The sequence below is a fragment of the Anopheles merus genome, unplaced genomic scaffold (genome assembly GCF_017562075.2).
Source record: "Anopheles merus strain MAF unplaced genomic scaffold, AmerM5.1 LNR4000463, whole genome shotgun sequence".
Lineage (NCBI taxonomy): Eukaryota > Metazoa > Arthropoda > Insecta > Diptera > Culicidae > Anopheles > Anopheles merus.
Genome location: NW_024428043.1, coordinates 155 through 12,375, shown reverse-complemented (window position 1 = coordinate 12,375; position 12,221 = coordinate 155). Strand labels below are relative to the sequence as shown.

At 45.9% G+C, this 12,221-nt stretch overlaps 4 protein-coding genes, 1 non-coding gene and 1 pseudogene across 5 annotated transcripts; 4 read left to right on the top strand and 2 right to left on the bottom strand.

Moving 5' to 3' along the window:
- Nucleotides 1–731: 731 nt before the first annotated feature.
- LOC121602471 (40S ribosomal protein S7-like) lies at nt 732–2,194 on the bottom strand. The gene is made up of 4 exons (XM_041931241.1): nt 2,072–2,194; nt 1,547–1,714; nt 1,131–1,463; nt 732–981 (listed from the first exon to the last, which is right to left on the bottom strand). Exons 2-4 carry the CDS (start codon nt 1,712–1,714, stop codon nt 937–939), a joined length of 546 nt encoding a protein of 181 aa, XP_041787175.1. The 5' UTR covers nt 2,072–2,194; the 3' UTR covers nt 732–936.
- A 420-nt stretch (nt 2,195–2,614) lies between these two features.
- LOC121602473 (40S ribosomal protein S20-like) lies at nt 2,615–3,969 on the top strand. The gene is given in 5 exon segments (XM_041931242.1): nt 2,615–2,737; nt 2,947–3,027; nt 3,029–3,103; nt 3,197–3,286; nt 3,572–3,969. Coding segments are annotated over 5 exon segments (366 nt in total). The 5' UTR covers nt 2,615–2,734; the 3' UTR covers nt 3,689–3,969.
- A 520-nt stretch (nt 3,970–4,489) lies between these two features.
- Nucleotides 4,490–6,329, top strand: LOC121602475 (annotated as a pseudogene).
- A 1,038-nt stretch (nt 6,330–7,367) lies between these two features.
- LOC121602476 lies at nt 7,368–7,508 on the top strand. Its single transcript, XR_006006416.1, has one exon. It is a non-coding gene; the product is annotated as a U4 spliceosomal RNA (small nuclear RNA).
- A 1,351-nt stretch (nt 7,509–8,859) lies between these two features.
- Nucleotides 8,860–9,736, top strand: LOC121602466 (39S ribosomal protein L30, mitochondrial-like; the record flags this gene model as incomplete). Its single annotated transcript, XM_041931237.1, is given in 4 exon segments — nt 8,860–9,044; nt 9,147–9,276; nt 9,347–9,446; nt 9,449–9,736. Coding segments are annotated over 4 exon segments (609 nt in total), but the record flags the coding sequence as incomplete, so codon positions are not given.
- Nucleotides 9,737–11,058: 1,322 nt separating this feature from the next.
- LOC121602474 (guanine nucleotide-binding protein subunit gamma-1-like) lies at nt 11,059–11,818 on the bottom strand. The gene has a single exon (XM_041931243.1). It carries the CDS (start codon nt 11,512–11,514, stop codon nt 11,302–11,304), a length of 213 nt encoding a protein of 70 aa, XP_041787177.1. The 5' UTR covers nt 11,515–11,818; the 3' UTR covers nt 11,059–11,301.
- Between the last annotated feature and the right edge of the window lie 403 nt (nt 11,819–12,221).

Genomic DNA, 12,221 nt, shown 5'->3' with positions numbered 1-12,221 from the left:
AAAATTATCCGCGACGCCGAAGGGTAAGTTCTCATCTCAAAAGATACGCACCTACCGTGTTTGAATCCTTTAGGAAACTGGAAACTTAGGCAAATTGTCCTCATTAAGTTCATACCACGATCGACAGATTGATAAAGATTGATTTGAAAGACGGATAACTACATGGAAGTTATTTTACGTACTAAGAAGCTACCACACAACACTTTTCTTGCATGTCGAGTCACTTCACTCAGAACCATCCGTTAAATGTTCCGTATTTGTATAGCTCTTTGGCCTTTTCTATATGAAATCTTCCCAAACCTGGCCAAGCTATGTTGAGCATCGATGCTTCATTGGCTGACCATGACATTCAATTCTCTCTAAGTGGCCGATTTAGATCCTTTTGGCCGTTGATCTACTTTGAATTTACCTGCTAGGTACGGGTATTGCCAAATAGACAGAAAGCTGAACGAAATTGATCCGATCGTTCAATATAAGCAAAAAGTAACAGTAGAAAGATCACTGACAAACCCTTTACTAGCGAAAAGAAACTGATTAAATGATTGACTTCTCACTCCATGTTCTGAAATCCACACTAAATTAATTTAACCTGCTTCCTTTGGAGAACTTGCACCTTTCTCTTTCTCACCACCAACACGGAACGGAAACAACACGAATGAAAATGGATTCATTCCCGTTAGAGCTATAAATCACGTTTCGGTTTTAAATCATCTCTTCATAAAGGGAGGAGGTTAAGTTTTCCTATCCATACAGGTTTTTATTTGTTGGATATTTTTAACGGCTTTTCTGCGTCCACCCCGATTTCTCCGATCTTTCACATTCCAGTAGCACAAACACTCCAATAATCAAGTGCTGTAGCTGCTGCAAACTTCGGCTATCCTCTAGCACGCAACCCTTATATTTTACAGGTAGTTCTCTGGGAATTCGAACGTAACGTCACGGCCAGTCAGCTTCTTGTACACCCGACGCGAAAGTGTCAACCTGCAAGAAAAATAACAAACACACAACATTAATACACAACATCGAAGGATACGAAATAATCAACTCGAGTGGAATTGAGTCACTGAACACAGAGGGATATTCAAGCTTCAACATGCAACACCATTCCACCACTTCTAACATTTACTCACTTTGTGTTCGATGGTGGTCTGCTGGTTCTTATCCAGGTGCACCTTGATCAGCTGGGATCCGTCGAGCTTGACGCGGATACGCTTGCCGACCACCTCCGCCGGGAATACCAGATCCTCCAGGATGGCATCGTACACGGCGGTGAGCGTTCGGGAACGCGGTCTCTTCTGCTTGTTGGGGTCGCGGCGTCCACGCATCGGTTTGGGCAGAATGCGGCGCTCGGCAATGAACACGACGTGCTTGCCGGAGAACTTCTTCTCCAACTCGCGCACCAGACGGGTCTGTACCTTCTGGAAGGCCTTCTGTTTCGGCACCGGCACGTAGATGATGATCGCCTAGAATGCAAACCCAAACACAACACACAAATCAGCCACCAGAGTTCGATTCTCTTCCCCGTGTCCGGTGCGCGCGCGCCTACCTTCTTGTTGTTGAACTCAACCTCGCGCGCGCGGGTGATGTACAGATCACGCAGCTGCGGCTTCAGATCCGAGTTCATCTCCAGCTCCAGGATGGCCTGGCCGATCTGCGTCTCGAACGCATCGGGTTCGCCGTTGCCGGCTTTGATCACCTTGGAACCGAACACCATCTAAAACGGAAGAGGAGGGTAAGAGAAAACCATCGCATTAATACTTGTTTACCACGTTCAACAACAATAACCTGGCTCTGGCCAATTCCATCTCCGATAGCGCATGCAACACGATAGTCGCCCTTTCCACGGCCACACCGGGGTGTCATGTCATCAACATTCTTCCCTCCCGCTTCTGACAACATCAACCACCGGGAACGGCGAATCGCATTCGGTACACGGATTCACAAATCGACGCATTTCTCCAATAAAAGCTCCCACAAGCCACCGGCAATCGACACTCGTCGCGTGTGACCACCATTCGTCTATCGGTTGAGCGGCAAATCGAGGAATTGGCACATTTTCAGCAACACTTACAGCGATTTTTATTTGGGTTCACAACGAAATGTGTCCACTAGCACATCAAAGATGCCCGGAAAAAGAGCGAGAGGAGTTCGGCATTGACAGTTGTTACCCTTCTGGCCCGGAAGTTCGCAACGCGCTTCGCCGCAACTGTCAACTGTCATGCAGCGTGCAGGGCTGAGCAGAATGTTGATTTTATGCTTACAACTGTTTTCAATTTGTTTCTGAACAATCAGTGCTCCGGATGTTTTTAGAAATTAAAGTTAAAAATTTTCTTGTTTTTTCAATGCTAAAAACTCCCATAGGTTTTACGGATAAACGTAAATAAATTACAGAACACATTCCTCTAAAAAACGCATAGTTGAGAATGCGTTTTAAGGACATAGCCAATGGTTGACTTCAGTTACCTCCGATTTGCACCCTACGTATATCTTTTCTCAGCTTATTTGCCTTTACTCTTTGTATGATCCAAGTACGATATTCTCCGAACAGACAATCTTCTCAACCGGTATTTTTTTCTTTCTAGCCAGCAAATGACAGATGAGTTTGAAGCGCTCACCTCCACTCGTCCATTTCGTCAAAAGTTGTACAACAGAGAGGTTTGGACTGGTTCAGCGCTGGTCAATCTTTTGTTGATTATCTCGACCAGAAAACTCTTCTCTTCAATCGAAGATAAATATGGTAATTATTACACACTCAGCTGCGAAAGAAACGATTGATAATGGGGGTACATCCGCTAAATGAGGCCACTTTTGTTAAAAACAATCGTGATGGCATAAGCTAGGTTAGGTTTCTGCGGGTATCCGCGCGCGGGACTGGCTGTGTTTTTTAGCTACACGTGTCATAGATTCGGGAGTGCTAATTTTACTGATTTTTCCTTATTTTCCCAGGCTGCCGTAGCTACCAAGGACATTGAGAAGCCGGTCGTTGAGACCGCGACCGTGCACCGCATCCGTATCACGCTGACCTCCCCGGAATGTTCGCAGTCTGGAGAAGGTGTGTGCCGATCTGATTGCCGGAGCCAAGAAGCAGAAACTGCGTGTGAAGGTAAGTGTGTTTCTGTGGCACTTTTACTTCTTTGTTGTGGATGTGCACTAAAAGAGAAAACTAATTCGCTACTTTTTTCGCCACTTCCTTCAGGGTCCAGTTCGCATGCCGACCAAGATCCTTCGCATCACCACCCGTAAGACTCCTTGCGGTGAGGGTTCCAAGACGTGGGATCGTTTCCAGGTACGTTCAGTTTGCACAATCAGCATATCTCGCCCCCGCGGGGTACGGCAAGTTTAAAACCAAAGTGTACGTTTTGGGGCTCTCGTAGTCACTGGTAACCGCACTTTCGAAAAACCGGCCAAGATAAAATCGTCCTACGTCATAGTGCTTGATCAATGGTTCATAATTTTTCAAGTCTCCATTGGTCTCGGACATTTCCTCGTTTCGCACTGCCGCAGGTGCATTGCGCTTCTGCTCGCTATTGTTGGTACTAAACAATCGATCCTTTTTACTGCTTCTTTCCAGATGCGCATCCACAAGCGTATCATCGATCTGCACTCACCATCGGAAATCGTGAAACAAATCACCTCGATTAACATGGAACCTGGTGTAGAGGTTGAGGTGACGATTGCCGACCCATAAGCTACTGCAGTACCAAAAGCTCTCGAGCAACGGCATCGTGTGATCGGGTTCTCTCTCTGTCACTGGTGGCTCGACCGCATGGTAACGTTCGTTACTTCACCCACCATCAATGGAAGTAGTGAGTGTTGCCGTGTATAAAACGTTCGGTTACTTGCACTAACATCCAAGTATAGAAACCAAACAACAAGCCCCTTTTCTCCGTGTACATTTGCTTATTTCTGGTAGAGTTACCATCGACAAGGAATGTAGCAAATTACACGGAATAAAAAGAAAACAAAGTATTTAAACGTTTTTTACGTTAAAAGGCACATATCTGGATTTTTATATTACTTAATTTCATAAGAGAAAGAAAATAATATTTTATTGTAGAATTACTGTTAAGCCTTTATCCACATAGTATGTTTTATCAGATATCAATGATGGTTCTAAATTTATCAGTCAAAATAACGTCTGGCCCAGTATTGACCCAAAATTTCGTTTGAGCTGTGCCAGTCAAAAGTATCCAATGGAAATGACTGACTTTACATAGCAAAAAAAATATTCGCTTCATAGTTATTTCTGTTTCGTATTATGAATTTCATCACAATTCCCCTCGCATCTATTTGGAAACATTCAATTTCTGCAGTGTAATTGTCTAATTATTTCCTCATGTATCTACCCCCCTCCAGACCATTCCATTTACGGAATAACGATAGAAAACTCTTTACAGAAATACCGTCGTCATAGGTAGTCACTAGCAACCCCTTTACCCCACCGGGTTGCCATGGCAAGGAATTGGGCTTTTGTCCAAGGAGCGTCATGTTTGCCAATGTTAGGTCGATAAAATACGAAAAACATTCAACCCGGATGCCCTCCAGCAGCAGTCTGGAACGTTCATGTTATTGTTATCGTTAGTTGGGCGCACACGTGTCGGGTCGAAAGTGCAAGTGAAACGGTCAGAATTTTTTGCGATTAAAACTCTCTTTCCCTGTGGCATGTGGAAGCTGAAAAGTAAGCTGAAACGCAAATTCCGCTCATCGAAGATCGATTGTAATAGCAATCGGGTGGATTACGATGTGCAGTCGCTTGAATCCGAGAGCCCGGCCCGACCCGCTTCGGAGCAATCCGATACATCGGTGGCAGTACCGGGTAGCAGCAGTTGTGGTGGCGGTAGCGGTTACCATAGGCACGCTCGCGACTGCTGTAGCGCCCCGGTTGGCGGTGCTGGCAGTAGCGACAATTCATCCCTTTTCAGTTACAACTGTTGCTACAATTACAACTTGCACATCAATTACAATTACAACGTGCACCACCGTTGCAGCACAACCATGTGGCTCCACATCATCACCATCATCATCATCGCCATCACCATGGCAACCGGCGGGAAGGCACGGACGATAATACCGACGGAACACCGTTCGGTAGCACTAGCTGCATGACGGGTGCTGGATCGGAAAGCTCGACTGAAGTTCCACGAAAGCCTCGAGCATCTTGTGCCAAAACTCGACGAAACCGAACCGCTGCATCCAGCGCGTCCTCGACAAAAGTGTCCTCGGAACCGGACATAGATAGGAAGGGGGCCTTGCTTGAAAATAAAATCACCACAAGGTGCCTTTCAACGAGCGATCTTTCGTCGTACAAAAGCCGGCCTGAGCAGCGACCTCGCAATGGAGTGGCGAGTGGCGAAGCAAAAAAGAACCCATCTTCGGCCGGTGGGTCTGGTGTCCGACGACCGCGTTCCGCTTCTCAGCGTGGTCGGGCGGATTCGCTCGATAACACTACCGGTACCGATTCCGCAATGTCTACCGACTACCATACCATCTGTCGACGGTTGCACGCAATCTCGCTCCAATCGGAGGCAGCCACTCCATCATCCGCCGACCCTATCGCGGGCCGTGCCGATCTAACCGATCACGATCGACGCATCCTGCACTGCATGGTGCTGAAGCGCATCAAGGAGCTCGAGCAGCTAGAGGAGGCCGTCCTGGCCAAGCAGTGCTGGGAGCAGGAAAAGTGTTCCGCAAATCATTGCTGGATCAGCAGGAGCGCAACTATCGGAAAGCCATCCGGCAAGCGCACCATCGAGATGATCGAGGTGCGCAATCGAAAGCAACGGTTGGCCCGGCTCGAGCAACAGCAAATAGAAAAGATACAGAACGAAATCAACGAGAAGGACCTTCGGTCGGCAAGTCTGCTGAAGAACATCGAGATCAAGAAGGGCATACGGGAGTGCGAACGTCGCAGCCGGGAGCTGAAGCGCCTCGAGGACGCTACAGTTAACCAGGAGGAGAAGGTGCTCGATAGGGACATTTGGCGGCAGTCACTGGTGGAAACGCTAGAGGAGCGTGCCAACCGTGCGGAAGGATTGCGGCGCCGAGTGATGGACGTGTACCGGCGCCGGCTGAAGATTGACAATCAGCTCGAGCGAAAGATGATGCATGCCCACAATCTGAAGCAAACGCTCGAACAGGAGCGGTACAAGCTGTCGCTGCTGAAAGAACGTATCCTGGTACGGGAGAGTCGGTTCCAGAAGTTCAAGGACAGCAAAAAGCGCATCTTCGATCAGCTGAAGAATCGGGCCAAAACGACGGCCGCCCTGCGCGACATGGTCAAGCACACGACGATCGGCCGGGTGGTGGCGGCAGTTCGGGAACGGTGGTAACGGTTTCGGCCAGTAACACCCGGCCCGGTTCGGTGCTGCAGCATCAGCAAAGGTGTGTTTCTTCCGCTCCGTCGGCCAGCGGTTCGGTCGGTATGGTGATGGATTCGGCTGCCTTGTCCCAACGGTTGCTGGACGTTGTACGCATCAATAAGCGGGGAACGGATGCGTTGAATCATTTTACAGGCTTTTTTGTATATTCAGCTTTACATTCGCTTCTTATCTGGACGACGGTTCGGCCGGTACAATAAAACGAAAGCACCGTATATCCTTGGAAAAAATGTTTTCCGTTTGCATTTTTACCTGACTTAAAGAAAGAACCGTACAAATGTTCTTGCAAGCCCTTCAGCAGCGGCGCCTGTACGATCAGCATCCTTGTTCTGAACACCTCAACTTCGATTTGTTCTATAATTTCTAATATCATCTTTTTGCAGCATATGATCTGTATTACACATGATAAAAATTACTACTATTTGTAAATAATTATGAAAAAAAATAACTTTTATATATATATTTCATTATTATGGCATATGTTTAGCCGTTTTGTCTAATAATTTAATATAATATTATAAACAATATTTTACAACCTCAAAAGTATGCAGTTTAAAACAAACCGCTTGGTCTTGCATTTTTAATTTCTATCATAGCAAGTTGACTGACCGCTGCAAAATAATATTTTCCCATTTTACCTAATGCTCAAGGACATGCAGATTTATTCGACCTTGAAGCAGGACCATAGAAAGGGTAAATCGCCCATCATACAAGGGTGCAAAAGTGCAAGGAAAATGCATCCACCCCTTGGTTTACAAATGCAGAATTTGAGCAGGAGTGCAACAAACAGGTTTCTACCGGACGCGCCTTGGCGAGCGACCGAAGTCATCCCTTCGGCTCGAACGGTACCGCGTGCAGCGGTTGGAGATGCGATTGTATGGGTGTGCGTAGAGATCAGGGCAAGCTGCGTTAGAAGTGTGGTGTGTTATGTATCGCTAGAGCAGCACGTCATCGTTAGATGAGGACGGTCGGGAAGGGCAGTGTTGGGTTAGCTTTGCGCAGTGGCGATATCGTAACCAATGAGGTACAACCGAGGTGCGATTATTGCTAGTTGAAAACTAATACCAATACCCCGCCTTGGGGACGTGAAATACCGTCCGCTATGGCAATTTTTGCAAACCCCGAAAGGGGTAACAATCAATAAACAAAAAATCTTGAAAAAAGATCATCTTTGAGGTGAATCGTGCAAGGTTAACAATACCTGTGAGAAATTGTGGATAGATTACGATTATCACGTGCAACAGATATACATTTTCCACACATGATTTCACTGAAATTCTGATCTTTTTGTTACTCCACACATTTCCGTGAAATCATTTCATCATCGCGAACCGGCATTTGGTTGTGGTTTGTTTATTTCATGATATTTGACAACCGGCCTGATACCGGCATGGTAGAGTCATTAGCTTCAGGGGTGAATAACTTTCAAGGGAACGGGCGCGATTCTGAACCAATTTCATATCTTATTGTTGGCTAAATGTTTCAATGATTTATTTTGAAAGATTTTTTTAATTCTTTTTTTCTTCTAAATTCCTGGGCCTGGAAATTAATCAAAAGTTTTCCGAAAGAAAATAAAATGTTAAATGCAGGACTAGAAAACATGTCATGTTAGTATCAAAAGCTAATATAGCGACAGTTGTTTCTTCTACGTCGATGTATATTCTGTTTGGTTCTTTAAACTGAGTAACAATTTCTTAAGTTAATATTTTATTCTGATTGAATCATTCACCGATACAAGATATTTTGACTGCCGAAAGAAGAAGACTTTTCAGAAATAATCATGCTTTAGCAAGACTAAAGAAGTCCCTAGCAGTTCTAGTTAAAATGAGAAGAAAGCACGTAATTAGGTAACAATTCCCAATACACTTTCAGTTAGTTTTAATCGTTCTTTTTCTATCTGGCATAAAGTCCTACGCGGGCATGCCGGTCTATACAGGCTTTCGTGACTTAATTACCACACAGCTGGATAGTCAATCCTTGCTACGGTGGGACGGTCCATTCTAGGCTTCAACCCGTGACAGGCAGGTTGTTAAGTCGTTCTAGTTGACGACTGTACCAAGCGACCGAGTTTTAATCGTCATGGACTGCATTTTTAGCTCATTCATGGCCGACTAAGATTTTTCCCTTTTGGATCACGCAGGAATTCTTTTCATTTCTAAGCTTTTTATAATCTCGATCTACGGTTCGGGCGCATCGCCGCCAATCTTTGTCGACCCCTGCCGTGGGGTGTTCCAATCAAAGATGCAGCATTTGCTTGTGTAAAATCATACATTTATTACGCTGCATTGAAGAATTCGTACGGAAAATAGTTAAATTATTTCCCGCATCCAACAAACCATTCCTTATTTCCAATTTCATTTACCTTTCCTCCGGCCCGTTCGTTTCGAACCATTCGAAGCTGTCAAACTGTCGTTCCCCGAAGTGACACAAAAGACACACGCTCGAATGGCAGCAAGCGGCAGCGCACAGTGTTGTTATGTAAAGTAAACCATTCTCAAGCTGCTGCCGGGTGGCTTTAACGCAAGATGCTGAAAGTGTTCCAATCGTCGTCCACCCTGCTGGGGCAGCAGCTGAAAGCGCTGGTTTCGGTCCGACACTACGGCAAACCGAACAAAAGTTCCTCTACAAAGATGGCATCCTGAAGGACCAGATTTATTACTACCCACGGTAAGGTTTCGTGTACCAGTGCACGTGTGATGTTTACATCACTGTAGCATATCCGAAGCGGAAAAACGATCATCATATCATACGGCTGTGCTTTACTTTTAGGGACAACAACCGTGAACTACCTGCGCTGGATGGAGAACCTTCGAAACTGTTCAGCGTTCGTCGAATGAAACCAATCAAAGGGCTGCCGTACTGGGAAAAGCGGATACTGCGCGGCTTGGGACTGTATGAGGTAACGCAAATATAAACTAACCGATGCTGCCCCGAAACAGAAGCCTTATTCGTTAACCTTGTATTTGTAGAAAAATGCGGTCGCCGTGGTAAAGAACATCCCGGAAAATAATGCCCGTCTGTGGAAGGTGAAGCATTTGGTGGAGATACTTCCGATCACGTACCGGTACGGCGACCGACGGAGGCCGATATCGAGCGAACGTTCCTGAAGGAGGATGGCGAGTGTGTCGTGATACGCAAGCTAGAGGCAGCGGAGGTGACCAACACGAAACTGTCCGCTGCGGAGCAGCTTCGTCACGCCAAAGATCGTATGGACGGGGAAACGTTACGAAAAGATTCTCGGCTCAAGTGGTTGAATGCGTGGTAAGGGAGGGTGGCAGCTTAGCGGGATGGCCCTTGGCCCGTTTGTAGGTAGTGCGGAGGAGGATTAAGTGACGTTTAATATAAGGAACATTTAAAAACACGAATAAGAAGTTTCGGATACTTTTTATGTAAGTAGGGCACGGGCAGTTTTTACACACGACACATTTAAATAGTCCACTGTTTATTAGTTTTTTTTTGTATTGTTGCACGCTTACATATTATTTCCACCCGGCGCCGCTGCCGTCCGCGATTCGAGCCATTCCGCAACAATCGATCGCTTGCGTGTTGGCTAGCCAGTAGGGAAGAAACCGGTCGGAAAAACCACCCCGGACCCTGGCTAACAACACCCCACACACGCTGCTGGTAGGGGGACGAGCGTGACATCGCGCTCCATCGGCCACTGGAACCAACGGGCGGATTTGTTGGGTGTGGTGTATGTATGTGTGAGTGTGTCAGTAGTGTGGTAAATATATATAGAAGTAACATTTTTTTGCTTTTCCACGCGCTTTCTTTCCCTAATATACTTGTACAACACCGACGACAGTCAGCAGCTATATAAAGTCTAATTGTTGGCCTACTACACCTTTGAACCGAGAGCAAGTGGTGGTGGTTATGGTTACCTTATTTGTCCTGTGTTGCTTTACCCATTTCTTGTAGTGTTGATGTTAAATTTGCTCCTTTGCTTTTGATGTTTGTTATGGTGGAAGAAGAAGCATTGTTTTTGTATCGAACATTTTTCTAAATATTTGGTTTGCTTTTTTGTTGAGTTTTTGGTTGGCTAATGAGATTCCTGCTTTCTGAAAATGGATAGGAAAGCGTGATAGCAGCACTTTAGCAATTCCTTTCTTTCTATCACCATCCTTCAGTATACGTGTAGGTTTTAAAAACGAATGGAAGCGTCTGAGAAAACTCCAGTCTGTTGGTTAGTTTTAATATATAGAGAGAGATGCATTTTGCCCTTTTTTCTTCTACTTTGCCTTTCTAGCAATTGGTGACACGGGTGGTTACTGTACTGGAGTAAAATTTCTATAAAAACACGGTACTAGTTGGGGTAGGTAGATGTCCACCCATCATCCTCCTGTATACGGTTGTATAAGCGGTGGTTCCGGTGGTGACGGTAAATATGGTTGGATTGAATTTTCTGATCAGGCTGTGTTGAGGAGGTTGCAATTTCTACTCTACCGCACCATTGGGTGGTATAGTTAATTTTGATGGCGTTGAGCTCTTTGCTATGCTTTACATTATCCTACGAGAAGCGTCGAGGTTGGAGTGGGATGAGATATGGGGTTGGTGGTAGCGATGTTAGTAGTCGGTGACATTCGAAGCAACAAACTGTTGCGCTTCCTGTTTTGCAAACTGTTGTACGAGCAACATTCGCTGCAGGCTGATTTACGGAATTGTTGTGTGCGTTTCTCTTGTTGTGCATTTTACCGGGGAGGGCACGGTTACTCCATTTCCAAATAGACACTTAACACATCAATTTATCTTGGCGGTACAATTTTGAGCATGCTTCCTACACTACCTCCTCACCCTTTTTTTTCCGGATGACGTCATCGCGCCAGGTGACGATAGAGCTGTTCCTTCCGCTGGATCTGTTTCCTACATTCCGGCAGAAATGGGGGCAAAACTAACGAGTAGTGCAGCATCCATCGTGCAGGCAAGCTTACAGAATGCTGCAGGAGCTCTTCTCGCGGAACGGGTTCACCTTCTGGCTGGAGAACCCGACCAGCAGGCAGTCCTCGGCCTGGTGCTCCGTCACGTACTTCACGATGTCCGCCACGGCCTGCGACACCGTGATGCGCTGGATGGCAGCTTCGCGCCGGAGCTGCTCGGTGATTGCTCGTTGCTGCTGCAGATTCGAGGCCATTATATCCATCACGGCTGTCTCGGATAGCCCTATGGTGAATGCTTTTACGGGAAGTTTCCGCGCACAGAAAAAATAACAAGAAGGTGCAGCTATGCGAAACCCGCAACACGGATTGCTTTACCAACGGGCTGAACGGGAACAACTGCGATCACGGCAATTGACGACTTGTGGCCGAATATCGATGTCTTTTATTTAGGGCGTGTGAACTGCACTTGGCTTTGTGGGGACTTTTTGCTGCGAGCGAAGAGATTCCAGAAAGCTTTAATTGGATGATCGTTTCGTTCGTAGTTTTTTTTTTATTGGTGAAAATTTTTTGTACCCTTCATTTGACAGTCCGTTTTGACAGTTGGTGTCGAGTTCAACTGTGGTAAATTTTGTAGAAACAAAAATATGAGCTGCAAATTGTACATGGAATAGATTAAATCTTGTTGTTTTGTTATAACCATTGTTAAATGAGTTCAATTGCTTTTTATCACTTGACAAATGTTAACAAACATTCAAACAAACCGATTGCCATCAATGCAGAAACGGACGCAGAGAGCTAAACGCATTGGGCTAAAATGACAGCTTCCAATATACCTCACAAGGCAGAACAGGAGCAAGCAATACCGTTCCGAGAGCGAGAGCATTGCGTTTTTGTTCGACTTGCAGCCGCTGTTTCCTGAAACGAGAAAATCTGTGCACAAAAATGGCTCTTCATGTACCGAAAGCACCGG

Coding starts and splice junctions, on each gene's coding strand:
- LOC121602474 (XM_041931243.1), bottom strand. CDS start 11,514: ATGGATATAATGGCCTCGAATCTGCAGCAGCAACGAGCAATCACCGAG.
- LOC121602471 (XM_041931241.1), bottom strand. CDS start 1,714: ATGGTGTTCGGTTCCAAGGTGATCAAAGCCGGCAACGGCGAACCCGAT. Junction 1,464..1,546: donor TTGAGTTCAACAACAAGAAG/GTAGGCGCGCGC, acceptor TTTGCATTCTAG/GCGATCATCATCTACGTGCC. Junction 982..1,130: donor AGACCACCATCGAACACAAA/GTGAGTAAATGT, acceptor TTTTTCTTGCAG/GTTGACACTTTCGCGTCGGG.